Genomic DNA, 13,713 nt, shown 5'->3' with positions numbered 1-13,713 from the left:
GCTGCCATGAAAAGGAGTTTTATAAATACAGATCTCTACTCTGCCGCCGGCTTGGCCTCCACGATTGTGGCGACCGTCGCTGCTTTGCCGGTCTGCCTCGAGGGTGAAGGCCCAGGTACGCCGTGAGGCTCTGGGTCCATGACTCCGCGATGAAAAAGGCTTCTGCCTCGAGCTCTGCCGGATTCGACTGCCCCACCAGTGCCGTTCCGTTCCACCTCTTCTTTTTCTCCTTTTCTTCTCGTCCCTCGTCGATTCGCCCTATGTCTCTCTTCTTCTTCGGAACCTGCAACATGAACGTACATGGAGATCATGTCGGCGATGCTCTTCTTGAGTCTCTCCGTCAGCCTGTTTGACTGCAGGTGGTACGCAGTGGTGCGCCGATGGCTGGTGTGGCTACGACGAAGGATTTCATGCGTCAGCTGGGCCATGAACGATGACCTATGGTCTGATATCAGAACTTCGGAAGCGCCCTGCCGGAGGACGATAGACTCGATAAAAAACTTGGCGACTTCCACAGCAGTTCCTGCAGGAAGGGCTTTCGTTTCGGCGTAACCATGGTGTCCGGACGTCGGGTCGTCGTGGCAGACTTGGAAGATCTCCGCTTTAAAGGGGCACTAACACCCCAAAGGTCGTATTTATATTTATTGTCTAAAACGATGCAAGTTGCAGTCATAGACACGCAAAAAAAAACGCATCGCGAAAAAAAATTTTCCCGCGCGCGCGCGCGCCTTTTTATTTTTGTTGTTTGATTTTCCCGCCTCTCGCCTCCTCGCTTCTTTTGATCGGTGACGTGAAGAATCATGAAATTTAGAAGCTTTGTAGGCGACATCTCTATAACATTTAATTACGGCAATCCTAACACATGTTTTTTAACGCAATTGCGAACGCACTACGGCCCTTCTTTTTGAAATACCAAAATCGGGAGTTCGTTGTGGGGCCGTCTCCTGGATTTGTATCCTCCAACGGAAAACAGGCAACACCGCTCAAAACCGGTCCGCCGGAAAGCCGCCGCTCGCTCCTTTCCCCCTCGCTTTGGGTCGCCATGGCAACAGCAGGGAGTGGTGAAATAAAGGGGACTCTCAGGTCTCCGCAATTTTTGACGTCAAGGCACCGGCGCCGATCGCGCGGGAACTTCGAATTCGGCATTTGGAAATTGTTTGTTTACTTCACGAATACTGAATTCCCAAATTTCAAATTTTGAGGGTAATGTCCCGGCATCGTTTTCAATCGTTTCGGATAATAAAAAAAAATATGATTTTGATGTGTCAGTGCCCCTTTAAGGTCGGTAGGAATTACCAGCACCCATGGCGTACTGTTGTATCCGAAGCCCTCTTTGTAAAATACATCTTGTCAGAGGACGAAGGTCGGCAGGGCTCTCGACAAGACACGGGGGACAGTGATGCCTCGCCCTTCGAGGTGCTCGATTAGCACGCGCAACTCAGGATCGTCTCTTTGACGTCGAGCCATGTCGTCGGTGTTGTGTGCGCTTAGGAAGCACTCGTCCTCATTGTCATCGTTGCTGCCGGAAGATGTTTCGACGGGGGCTCTGGACAGGCAGTCGGCGTCGCTGTGCTTGCGGCCTGACTTGTAGACCACAGTCGTGTTGAACTCTTGTAGTCGGAGACTCCATCGAGCGAGGCGTCCTGACGGGTCCTTCAGGTTCGCAAGCCAGCAGAGCAAGTGGTGGCCCGTGACTACACGGAACGGGCTCCCGTACAAGTACGGACGAAACTTCGTGATTGCCCCAACGACCGCAAGGCATTTTTCTCAGTCGTGGAGTAAATTTTCTCCGCCTTGGACAGTGCTCGACTTGCGTAGCCGATAACTCATTCAGTGTCCTCTTGAACTTGAACCAGTACCGCGCCGTCCAGCGTTACTTGCATCCATGTGATTTTCGGTTTTCGCATCTTGATCGAAATGTCCAAGAACAGGAGGACTCTGCAGTCGTCGCTTCAGCTCGTCGAATGCCTGCTGCTCCTCCTCGGCCCATTCGAACTTCTCGGCGCCCTATGTAATGTTTCTGAGCGGTGCGGAAATCACTGTGAAATCCCAAACGAAGCGCCGATAGTAGGCACATAGTCCAAGAAACCTTCGCACGGCCTTCTTGTCTGTCGGCGCTGGAAATGCTGCTACGGCGCGAGTCTTCTCTGGCTCGGGGCGAACGCCTTCGTTACTAACCACGTGACCTAGGAACTTCAGTTCGTCGTAGTCGAACCGACACTTTGACGGCTCAAGGTGAGTCCGGCGGCCCGTATGACTTAGAGAACAGCTCGGAGCCGTCGCAAGTGCTCGTCGAAGTCGCTGGGAAACACAACAACGTCGTCGAGGTAGACGACAGCTCTGCTACTTCAGTCCCGCCAGTACGGTGTCGATGACACGCTGGAAAGTTGCTGGCGCCGTGCACAGTCCGAGGGGCATCACCTTGAACGCGTATAGTCCATCCGGTGTGACGAAAGCTGTCTTCTCTCGGTCCCATTCGTCGCTGCCGGCCTAAAGCATCGTTGATGCGTGGGGGTGGATAGACGTCTTTTTTCGTCACCGCGTTCAGCTGCCGGCACTCCACGCAAAACCTAAGCGTTCCGTCCTTCTTCTCAACCAGTACGGCTGGAGAGTCCCATGGTTTGCTTGAAGGTTGAATTATGTCGTTGTTCAGCATATCTTAAACTTGCTCCTGGATCACCTCCCTTTCTTTAACGGAAACTCTGTGCAGCGATCGGCGCATAGGGCGCGCGTTTCCCTCGGTAACGATGCGGTGCTTCACAACGGCGGTTTGCGCACCTTTGCCGACGTCGCAGAGCAGTCGCGTTATTCGGCAAGGAGGTCAATTAGCCGCCGTCGTTTCGGGCCCGGAAGCTTAGGGTCCATGTCGAGTTGCGTTGGCGACGTACTGCCTTGCTGAGGTGGCGAGGATGCGACAGTAATGGCGACGATCTCGGCAGAGTTTCAGAGCTCCTCGACGTGGCCAATGGCTGCACTTTTAGTAAGGTTTTGCGTTTCATTTCGGAACTTCATCACGAGGACCACAGTACGGCCATCCTGGAGTTCAGCTACTACTCTTGAGACTCCTGTTCCTCTTCCTAGAAGGAACTGGAGGCTTTCCTCGAACAGAACTTGGCCGCCGAGAGCTTCGGTGACCCCGACGGGCACGAAAACACTCGACCGCGGCGGTAAGTTCACGTAGCTTGCGAGGATTGGACGGCGGATTATGTCGCTTCGGGTTCCTCTGGTGGTGAAACAGGTTTTCGTAACATCAACCGGTTTGCTCCGAGGTCGAGGACGACGCCATTCTCGCAGAGAAAGTCTATATCGAGGATAATGTCCCTCGCACAGCCTTGCAGAATGACGAACGTCGTGAATCTCGACACGGGAAGTGCTTCTCCCGACTGGTATAATGAGGTGCCCACCGGCGGTTCGTATCTGAGGGCCTTCCCACGGCGTCGTCACTTTTCGTAGGCGGCGAAAAAGCCTCCCACTCAAGACTGATTAGTCTGCTCCGGTGTCCACGAGCGCCGATGCGTCGTGGCCGTTGATAATAACTTTTAGGTTGTTGGACACCGATGCAGTGGCATCGTTGTTGTGCGCAGCGTCGGAAGAGTGGAAGCGCTCTTTCGTTCATGGAGGCTCTTTACTTCGGTAGTCTACGGAAACGCCACCTCGAGGCGTTGCCGCACTTAGTGTTCACGGAGACGCAAAGGAGATAGGCTCTCTCGGTGGGGTGGTGGCGCTGGAGACGCTGAACGTGTGGGCGACGGTGAGCGGGACTCACGACGGAGAAGCGGCGTTGAAGATGGCGAACGTCGGAGGTACTCCTCAATGTCACAAAGGCGTTCGTCGCACCTTGGGCGCGGGTCATTCGGGTGCAACCCGCGCAGACCCAATTGTCATTAGTAGCTTCGACGGTAAATGTGGCCGGTTTCACCGCAATGAAATCACAACGGGGGTCGATCGGCCGTCCTCCACACGTCGGTCTTTGGTGGCGCAGCTTGTTTTGGGCGGACGAACGCCCGATCTTCCTGGCGTCGGGAATACTGCGGAGCTGGACTTTCACGTCGGGGTGGCGCCGTATACGGGTGAGCAGGGGCGGTGGTCGTCGGGTAGCTGCGGCGTAGCCCAGCTTCGGTGGTTCACTAGTGACGCTGACAAGAACTTCTGGATGCAGCGCCTGTTGAACTTCTTCCCGGACAATCTCGGCGACTGAGGGCGAAGCCGGGCTTGTGGCAGCAAGTAGCAGCTTCTTATTTCCTCCCGCACGACGTCCCGAATAATCTCGCGGAGGTCCGGGCTGTTGCAGCTAGAAGTCGAGAAGGCAGCGACGCCGGCAAGTCTCTGGTAATGGGAGGCCCGTGCTTGTAGGGCACGTTCGATGTTTGTTGCCTTTGTTACGAATCCTTTGACTGTGATAGGCGGTGCTCGCACAAGGCCGCCGAAGATGTTTTCCTTGACGCCTCACATCAAGATTCTCAGCTTCTTTGCTTCGCAGGCTTGAGGATCGGCGCGGTTGCTGAGTCGCAGGACATCTTCCACGAAGCTAACAACGTCCTCGTTAGTGCCTTAGATCCTCGCTTGAAGAAGCCCTTCCGCGCGTCCTCTTCGTTGTTGGTTCGTGAATGTTCTTCGCAACTTAGCCTTGAATTGCTTCCAGGAGGTGATCGATGCTTCGTGCTTCTCGAACCAGTCCCAGGCGGTTGCTTCCGAGGCAAAGTAGGCATACTGAATACACTGTTCAGGTGTCCACCCGTTATGACGGGCCACTCGTTCGTACTGTTGGACCCAGTTGTCAATGTCTCCGTGGCTTTCGCCGTGGAAGGGAGTTGGTGTCCGAGTAGCGACGGGTAGGTACCCTATTGAAAATATTTCTAAAGGGCCCGTCAGCCTTGAAGGATTATGGGACCTCACAGGCCTTCAAAACCCTTCAAAAATACCCCACAGAAAAACCCTTCAAGGATACCCCATAAAAAAACCCTTTAGCCCCACAGCCCTTTAACCCGTCAGGCCCTTTAGCCCATCAACCCTTTAGACGCCCAAATGACTGTGAACCATAGACAAAAATGCAGGTCAAAACACTGAAAATTTATTGCCGACATTTAGTTTTACATGCATATTATAACTCAAAAAGCAACGTTTGTTCAAACCCGGCGCAAGGAGCTGTAGACGAAAGGGATCACATCAAACAGGGAAAACTGACATCCTTATCACAAAGAAAAATACCTTTCAAAGTACTCACAATGCCGCTGGGTATATTCCTGATGTACGGTAGTTCAGCTAATAAAACCGAGCAGGTGCACCTCACGGACACATACACAGTCTCAGTAAGCACGTTTAGCGAAAACCACAAACTCGTAAGCAGCACCCGCCGCCGTTGAGAAATCCCGAGCACAGTCACGGTTTCGTCCATGATGACATCGCGCCGGAGTCTTCGGCGTATTTTTCGCTCGCTGGTCTGAAGTCGGACGGACGAAGAGGCGCAAGGAACAAGTCCGGACAGCGGCCGTCATCCACTGTCTCAACACCCACAGTGCCGTAATCCCGGTGCGCAGGCACAACATGCGGTGGGACGCTGACCCCGACTGCCAGGCTTTGCAGCGAGTAAGCCGACGCCGGCCACCATCTCCTTGAATGCGCTGAACACAATGGCGCTCGAGCGGTGCTGAAGGCGGCCTGCGCCGAACTATAGTTCACCTGCGGTACCAAGAAAGAAACTGCACGGATCAAAACAGACCAAGGGGCGAGCCCTCAAAACCATGCATGCTCACCTTCCTGGAGGAAATTGGTCCGCTCCAAACATCCCGGCTCGTGGGATAACCGGAACCGCACACGAGCAGAGAGAAAATGGCTATGGCCTCCCCCGCTTGCACACACCACCCTCTCCCCCCGACCGCTGGCCTGGCAGCCCTGCACCCTCTCCCCATCGCCGGGCGGAGAGAGGCGATTGCTTTTTGGGGACAGTCTCCCGTGGGGGGACCGGTTCCCGGAACGAGTCGCTCCCGCGTGCGTCCCTGTTCCTGGAAAGCGCGCACTGCTCTCGGCTTGTTCTTTTTTTTTTTTTTTTTATACATGGTTGCACGTATTTCGCCTCGAGCGGACAGGATTGCGTTCGCCTCAAAACGCCGCTCGGCCAACACCACTCGGCCCGCGGCTCGTCAATTCTCCACATGGGCGGTCGCCCTCAGTAGCTCTTTCGCGACCGAACACCCGGGCAGTGACAGACGGGTCCAGGAGCCCACTCGTATTTGATAGAAGAGCAGTAATAAAAATCTGACCGTACTCACACGCGATCGGCATTCTCCAAATACTTATTTTTTTCCCCCGTAGCGTACAATAAGCAGCTATGTTCATTAATTCTGCGAAATGTGTTTTTTCCACCTGGGCCGTGGCCCACACAGACATATCAAGAGGCCTGAAGGTTTTCCCGACCCCATTAGAAAAGTTCTTGACAGGCTTTCAGACATTTCAAGGCATTGTAAAGGGGACTTTAGACATTTCAGGAGAGCCTCTGACGGGGCCAGTGAACCCACCAGGAAATATCGGTGCCCCCGTCAAACATCTCAGAAATTCCTGAAGTCCCTTTCACACCCTTTAAAAAAATCCTGAAGTCCCATCAGAGCGATTTTCAATAGGGTAGGCGACGGCAGAAGCGGGGGGGGGGGGGGGGGGGGGGGGGGTCTGCGGCTAGTTGGCCATCGTTGTCGTCTTCGGCTCGGGCTTGTCCAGCAGCAAACCGTTCTCAGGATCCTTTTCCTTGGTGCAGCGGCTGGTTCGAGTTTCGGGATCCGCGTTCAGCGGTCTTCGCACTGAGCCTGAAATCAGACTTTCACTGCGGGCCTTGGAGGGGATCGCTGCACGGACATGCGGTACCCCGCACCTCCACCAAAATGTCACGAATGACAAGGTGAAACAAAAAACACCTGGGGAAACTGAAACGTTTAATGGAGCGAACTTGTGCCCAAAAATAAAAAAGGAAACAGAAGACAATAGCAAGCGTCGCCGGCGTCGAAGTCGGGGTAAGAGCAGAGTCCAACGCTGGGGCGAGACTGACCGCAGGTCGCCACGCGGAGCCCCTTATGTACGCACGTTGGCTTCTGGGAAAATCGACCTAGAACGTTCGACGACTAGAACATTCGGAACTCGATCAGACGAGAATGATCTCGAACTCACGAGAATGCAATGTTGAAATAATAAATAAAAGAACATCCCACTGACTGGAATTGAACCTAAACTTTCCGAGCGACAGTCACGCGTGGTAACCACGTGGTCACACGTGGCAATATATAGGAAAGTTTAATACACCAACTGTGACGAGGATCACATGAGATGATTCTATGATGTGGAGGGATTTTGAATTAGCGTATCTGACAAAAATATTAAATGATGTGACTGCTTCATCACCAGCATGGTATCAGTGCTTCTGGTTGTACTTATACAGTTTATTGTCGAGTAGAGAACGTCGTCCTGTAAGTAAATGCCCTATGTCAGCTGATTTTGCTGGACAGAGCTCAAAATTACTTTTCATTGCGCAACAAAAAAATCTAAACACGTTTCCTTCTCGCCTTCTTTCCACTGGTGACGCACATTTTATCATTCGCCAAAAATCCTAATACAGCGAAAACTGCTATTTGACATGACTCTCTGCATATGTAAAATAAAGGTCATCAAACTATATAAATAAAAAAGGAAGACATAAAAAGATTGCTATTACTAGAAAGTATTTACAACGCGAGGTGCAAAAAATTACTTCCTAAGCGAGCAAGACAAAGATGCAGTTCTGTTGGAAAGAAGACTTTTTTTTTTTTTTTAAATATATCGAGAGAGTGCCCTTTACACACTGAGAGGTTGGTGTCATGCAGTTGTTTTATTTATATGAATAGTTCACTTGAGAAACAAACGGCTTTGAAGATGTGTGAAAAGAATCCAGGCAGTTTGCTTGTTAGAGAAGGTGAAACCTCCCTAATTGCGAGAGTCACTCTCAAAGACACGTGTTCGTTGCGAGTTAATTAGGGCTCGCATCGTATCACGTGTGTGTCATTTATTTGTGGCATAATCTTACTTATCAATGCCACTATTACATGCAAATTCATGAAAGGTACAGAACGTTTTATATACTTCGATTTCAACATTTTAAAGCATATTTTTGATGAAATCGATTTTTCAGCAACCCGACCAGCCGCACAAATACCGAGCGTTTTTCTTGTCGAGGTGGCAATGGTGTTCGATCAGCACCACAGAAAGCAGTTCAAGACTACAAGAAGCCTCGTGCGATACGCTGGAGTCGCTGTTCAACTGGTATGACGCCTTAACTTGGTGAATTGTATCCCGCAAGTTTGATTTAGTTTTCTGTGTGTCACAGTCTTGTCTATTCATGACGTGCGTAAACAAGCCGCTTAAGCTGTTCCTGAATGTTATTTTTTTCCCATAATCCAGAAATATTATTAGAGAGTTATTAGCAACTGTAGAGTTGTCATACGTATTCTCACTTGCTGTGTGCTGGTCATGACGAAGAAATATACTATTCAAATATGAACCCGAAACATCTTTTAACCGCTCCGCAGTGAATAAAATGGTGGCATCAGACAATAAGAACTGCGAAAAAGGAACCATTAATCAAGGTGCATGATCATAATAGACGGAAATCTGCGTCTCATAAGCCGCCAGTGACTATTGTTTAGAAGATGATTCAGAACCAATTGCCTTAACAGGATGTATTATTATTAAAGGCACTTTAAATACCTAAAGAAGACAGTGATATACCCATTCAAAACATGATGAAAACGGTAGGGGGTTCTTAAATTGTCGCACTTCTAGCAAAAGCCTTTTACTTTTCATAAGGCTTCTATATCTTGTGAGCGCTTCCAGGGTGCACGCCCATTCAAAAGCTTGGCGGAGGGCAACGGTCAAGAGGTGGAGTCCGGAGACTGGAAAGAGGCTTCCTACAGTCCTCATCTTGTCAGTTTAGAGAAAAAGCGTGGATGAATATTTTTATACAAATAGCATTTTGAGCGCTTCCTCTTCGTTTGGCAATGCGTAACAATATATTGTAATAATGTGGACACACATTTTAAACTGAACACCAGAAATTAAAAAAAATAGAAATATGCAAAACCGTGTTGATGCCATATACATCTTTTTTTTTGCCGTCATTTTGGCGTTTTAAGTGTGCTTGACTAAAACCTCGTTTCCTGTCTGTTTACTTCGTCTTCTATAAACTCAACAACATATACGTTTTGTGGTGCTCCGATAAATTTGAGGTGGACAGTTTAATTCGCAACTCAAAAAATCTGCGCTTAATCACTCTATTCTTTTTTCGCTATGCTACCGCCAGGCCCCGGCAGCTTTTGCTGCACACATTCCTAGGTAGTTGCTCCTCGCTTCTCTCGTTCGCGTCTCTTCCGCTGGGTGGGGTCGCTTATTTGCGTTTTGGAAATACGCTGATAGAAAACACGCTTTAATATTTACCACACTTTTTTTCAAGGTCAACATGCGATACGACGTCACTTCGCATCCAAGAGTTCAATTTATTCTGGTTGCTGTTCTTGAGTTGACAGAGGTATGTTGTTCATATGGGCTTCTCTGTAGCAAACACTGTTTGCTATGCGTTAATAAGACGCGTGTTATTTAACACCCTTTTTTTTGTCTAGATGAACACCATTATGAGAGAAGTAGTAGCGCGAGATAAGTTGAAGCCGCCCGGTTACACTAAAAGATACATCCGGGCGACCCAAACGCTTGAGAATTTGAAGGAGGCAATCAACTCGGGGAGGATCGAGGTTACCGCAGACCTCGTCACCTTGGTTACATCGTAAGCACAATGAAGTTCTACCCTCCATTTTGTTTATTTATTAATTTTTTATTTATTTTTCATTTCAATAATATCGTCGGCCTACTTTTCTGGGCCAAGGCATGTGAGTACGTATGTGACATTTACAACAGCATAGCTCTAGTTATACATAGCTTCAAGAAACATAGTTGAGAAAAAATAAAAGGCATATAGTACAAACGCTTCCTAATAAACAGAGGTGACAATTGGCAAATGATTAGTCAAATGCATTCAAAACTCCATCTAAGGCACTGATAACCGCGTCGAAGGTGGCACTGCATCAGTTTCGGACAGTTCTCGGAAAAAAAGAGTAGTTAAAAATGTATTTCCTAATCTGAAACTCTCGAAGATGTTCATGCTTCTGCCGCGTGACTCGACTGATATTGTACACCAGATAGTCTTTGGTCTTAATTCCAACCTTGTCCTTTATTAATTTATACAAAAACTTCAGACGCTTCACTTTTATGCGGGTCGATAACTGATTTAATCCGGATAACGTATAAAGGGATGACACAGACGTCTGTATTCTTATGAAATATTCGTAAATTAGAGTGCCTTTTCTTGCACTCCCTCAAATTTGTCAATCATTAACTGTGAATACGGGTACCATAGAATGTCCGCGTATTCTAATAATGGACGAATCAAAGTAGTTTACGCAGCAAGCTTAGTTTCCGGGGTGCAATGTCGCACAGTCCTTCGAAGACTTCACAGTTTACGAGACGCTTTTGCGGTAATAAACCAGTAATGTAAAGTGATTAGCCAAGAACCATAAATCATTAAAAGCAATCTGTACGGTTAGGAAGGAATTTTAGCGGTAGTTTTTTAGGCTATATTAAAAGCTCCCTTTTTGCTTTGCGCAGTGAGTTATACTTCACAAGAATGCCTTCATGTTGCCTGAGACCAAATAGTCGAGCTAGAGTTCGCGACCCATACATTGGGCCACAATTCCAAACACACATTCTGCGCATATCATATCCGCTTTTACGAGGCGGATATATGTGAAGATCACGTATATGAGTATGCGCGGACGCATCTCCGAATTCAGACATCGATGGAGACCACAGTTTAGCATGCTTGTGTTCTAGTCTACCACCTCCGTCAGGCGGGAAATAGTCAATGACAATCCATATGCGACGTTCAGCAAAGAATTTCTTGTCGCTCTTATTTCAAATTAGACGTACAAATAAATTCGACACATTAATACAATTTTTTCGCTGTCTCATACCAGCCTGTATTGTCTAAGATTTCTTTTCATCCCAGATCAGAGCGCGGTTAATGCACGCAAATACGAACACGTATACTGAAACTTCAAGGTCGTGGTGCGTTCACCGCAGTTGATTAGCTCAGCCGATTATAGCTCAAGCACAACACTTGGAGGACACTTAAAGTTCGCCCTTAAGAGTGACACGCCACAGCGTCATCGGGCCGCGTTCGCACCGCCTTGTAATTCGCTTGTCCAGCTGGGAAACGCGAATGCGCTCCGATATCCGGAGAACATATCGCATATCCGAATGGCTGCTGTAGCCTCGCGTCGGCTAAGCTGTCAGGCATATAGAATTTCCCGCTCGTTCACAAGCCTAGCAAGCGTACCTTGCGTGACCTAATCAGTAGCGTGTCTTACTTGCAATCGGATGTTCATTTACAATGAACATCCCTTTAGACATGCGGCAACCTTCAATTCCCATCCCATGCCATGTCGGTTTCATTCGAAGCGTGACATCATGTTTCACTTGAGCTTCCGGAGTTCTTTGATATTCTTGCTCGAGGTCATGTGGCTCTTACGTCATGACTTTATCCACCAATCAGGATTTTCCAGTCACGTAACCCAACGCCGGCTTTTCTGAGAAACGAGCTCCTGAACGCTAGAGCGTTAAAAATACGCCATCGCCACGACCTCGCTATTCTATCACTCCCTGATTGGCCCAGAAAACCTGTTACATTGGCTCAGCTGTCTTGACGTTTATTGATGCGTAATTTCGCTCGAAAACACCAAACCAGCAAAGTGACCAGTCCCAAGAGGCTTTCTCGAATAGGTGTACTGGCCATTTTGTCGGAAGTAGACGAGTTCAACGATGTAAGAAAAGAATATAAAAATATATGAAAAATTTTCCTCGTCTTCCACGCGTAGGGTGCGTTTTGTATGAAGTACCTGATAAATGTGTAATGTCTGTTTGAAAGATTTGTGCTTGCCCTGTGTCCCTCTTGTTCCCCTTCTCCAGGGATTATTTTTGTTATTCTTGTCCAGCTTGCTTCCACCTTCGCATTTAATTGCATTATAATCATAACCTTAAATTGCAAGCTTCAACTTTGTTGGTGTTAGACTGATGGCAACTGGTAAAACACGTTTTCTCTACTGACATCTTACCCCTGGTTAGCTCAGTTGGTAGGGCGCTCCATTGGAAATGGAGAGGTCCCGGGTTCGATACCCGGACCAAAGCTAGGTTACTGGTCGCGCTCCAGTCACCTAGCTTTGCTTGGAGTTCTGTGTTTCTCCTTTGTCCCTCTTGTTCCAACTTCTCCGTGGATTATTTTCGTCATTATTTGTTTATCTTTTTTTTTCTTTGTATATACAAATATGCAGGCTGCTTCTTTCTGTTTCTGTTGTCCCTGACAATTAAAGAAGACAGTAAATTGGTCGTTTGGTTCACACCTGATGCTTAGAGTTTCGTTCTTCGGGTTTCTTATTGGTTCATTCAGCAAACTCAACAGGCGCGAAGGGACAGTCACATTCATAGAACTCGCCAAGCTCTGAGTTTTACAGGCTGTCAGTTAGTGTAGGAAGAGATTTAAAACAGTTCCTGCGTTTTATGCAGAAAACGGGCAAAGTTGAGCGTGTGATTGAAATGTTGGTCTATAAAGCTAAATTGCATTTCTATTGCCGTCTTATTTTTTTTTTTTTTTGCAGAGGTGACCTCGCACATATTGACGATGGTATTATTTCCAACAATGTCATAGGTACGTACGAACTTATCAAGCATTTGCTGCATTTTCTTTATTATTCTCATATTTAAAGAAAAATCTCCGGTTTTATTGAGTGTTTTCAACATACTCATCTATCATATAAGTCCTAAAATACTCGTGTCGTCGATAAAAATAAATGTAAATATAACGAACCCTAAATACGAACGTTATTACCGAGGCCGTGTGCTACTAAATACGACCAAAATAGATTACCGTGCTAGAAACCACGCAGCCGATATCAGGCAGACGCCCTGTGTGCATTTGGCTGGGCATTGCGATCAAAGCCGGTGCCCGCTTTCGTCGTCAAATAAAACCACCTTGAGACAGCACAGCAGACGAACAACTGAAGAAATTCACAAAATCACGTGTCATTAAAACAGTGTGCGCCGGTCTGCCGCCCTGTAAAATTGGGAAAGGTTATTTTAACGCAATAGCGTTAAGGATATTGTGTCGCAGAAAAGCCGGCGTTGATGGCGTGACGGGAAAAACCTTATTGGTAGATAGGGTTATGACGTCACAATTACGTGACCTCGCGCGGGATTTCGAACAACACACAACGCTCACGTAAACTGTTACGTCACGCGTGGAATGCAATTGATAAAAGCATCACTTGCAGTGCGTATTAAACGTCGCCGCCTATCTCAATTGATTTCTTTTTACACAGTAATTCATTTGCATTAGACGAAAATGTGAAGGCGTGATTTAAACCCACAACCCTTTGGTCGCGAGCCAGACACGCTACGCACGACACGCTTGAACGACAAATGAGAAGGCGATGAGAGCAGGTCCCAACAACGCTATCGGGTTCCAATATTAAAGGCGAAGGTTAAATGTCCTCCAAGTTTCTTATAGAGAGAGAGAGAGGGGAGTGGCTGGAACTGAGATGGTTCATTAAGGTATTTATGTCAATGTGTTCACTTGCGAATGCGCTTCTTGTTGCT

At 48.1% G+C, this 13,713-nt stretch overlaps 1 protein-coding gene across 1 annotated transcript in view; it reads left to right on the top strand.

The window, feature by feature from the left end:
* LOC115330592 (venom metalloproteinase antarease-like TtrivMP_A) overlaps positions 1-13,713 on the top strand; it is a 186,136-nt gene that overhangs the window by 97,409 nt on the left and 75,014 nt on the right. The window contains exons 5-9 of the mRNA XM_040214695.1: positions 5,764-5,793; positions 8,162-8,280; positions 9,467-9,541; positions 9,633-9,793; positions 12,717-12,766. Coding sequence (XP_040070629.1) covers positions 5,764-5,793; positions 8,162-8,280; positions 9,467-9,541; positions 9,633-9,793; positions 12,717-12,766 — 435 coding nt within the window. The remainder of the gene's footprint in view (positions 1-5,763; positions 5,794-8,161; positions 8,281-9,466; positions 9,542-9,632; positions 9,794-12,716; positions 12,767-13,713) is intronic.

The sequence above is a fragment of the Ixodes scapularis genome, unplaced genomic scaffold (genome assembly GCF_016920785.2).
Source record: "Ixodes scapularis isolate PalLabHiFi unplaced genomic scaffold, ASM1692078v2 PGA_scaffold4__175_contigs__length_147842914, whole genome shotgun sequence".
NCBI classification, from domain to species: Eukaryota; Metazoa; Arthropoda; class Arachnida; order Ixodida; family Ixodidae; genus Ixodes; species Ixodes scapularis.
Note: the sequence above shows the minus strand (reverse complement) of the source record. Positions and strands in the feature narration are given on the sequence as shown.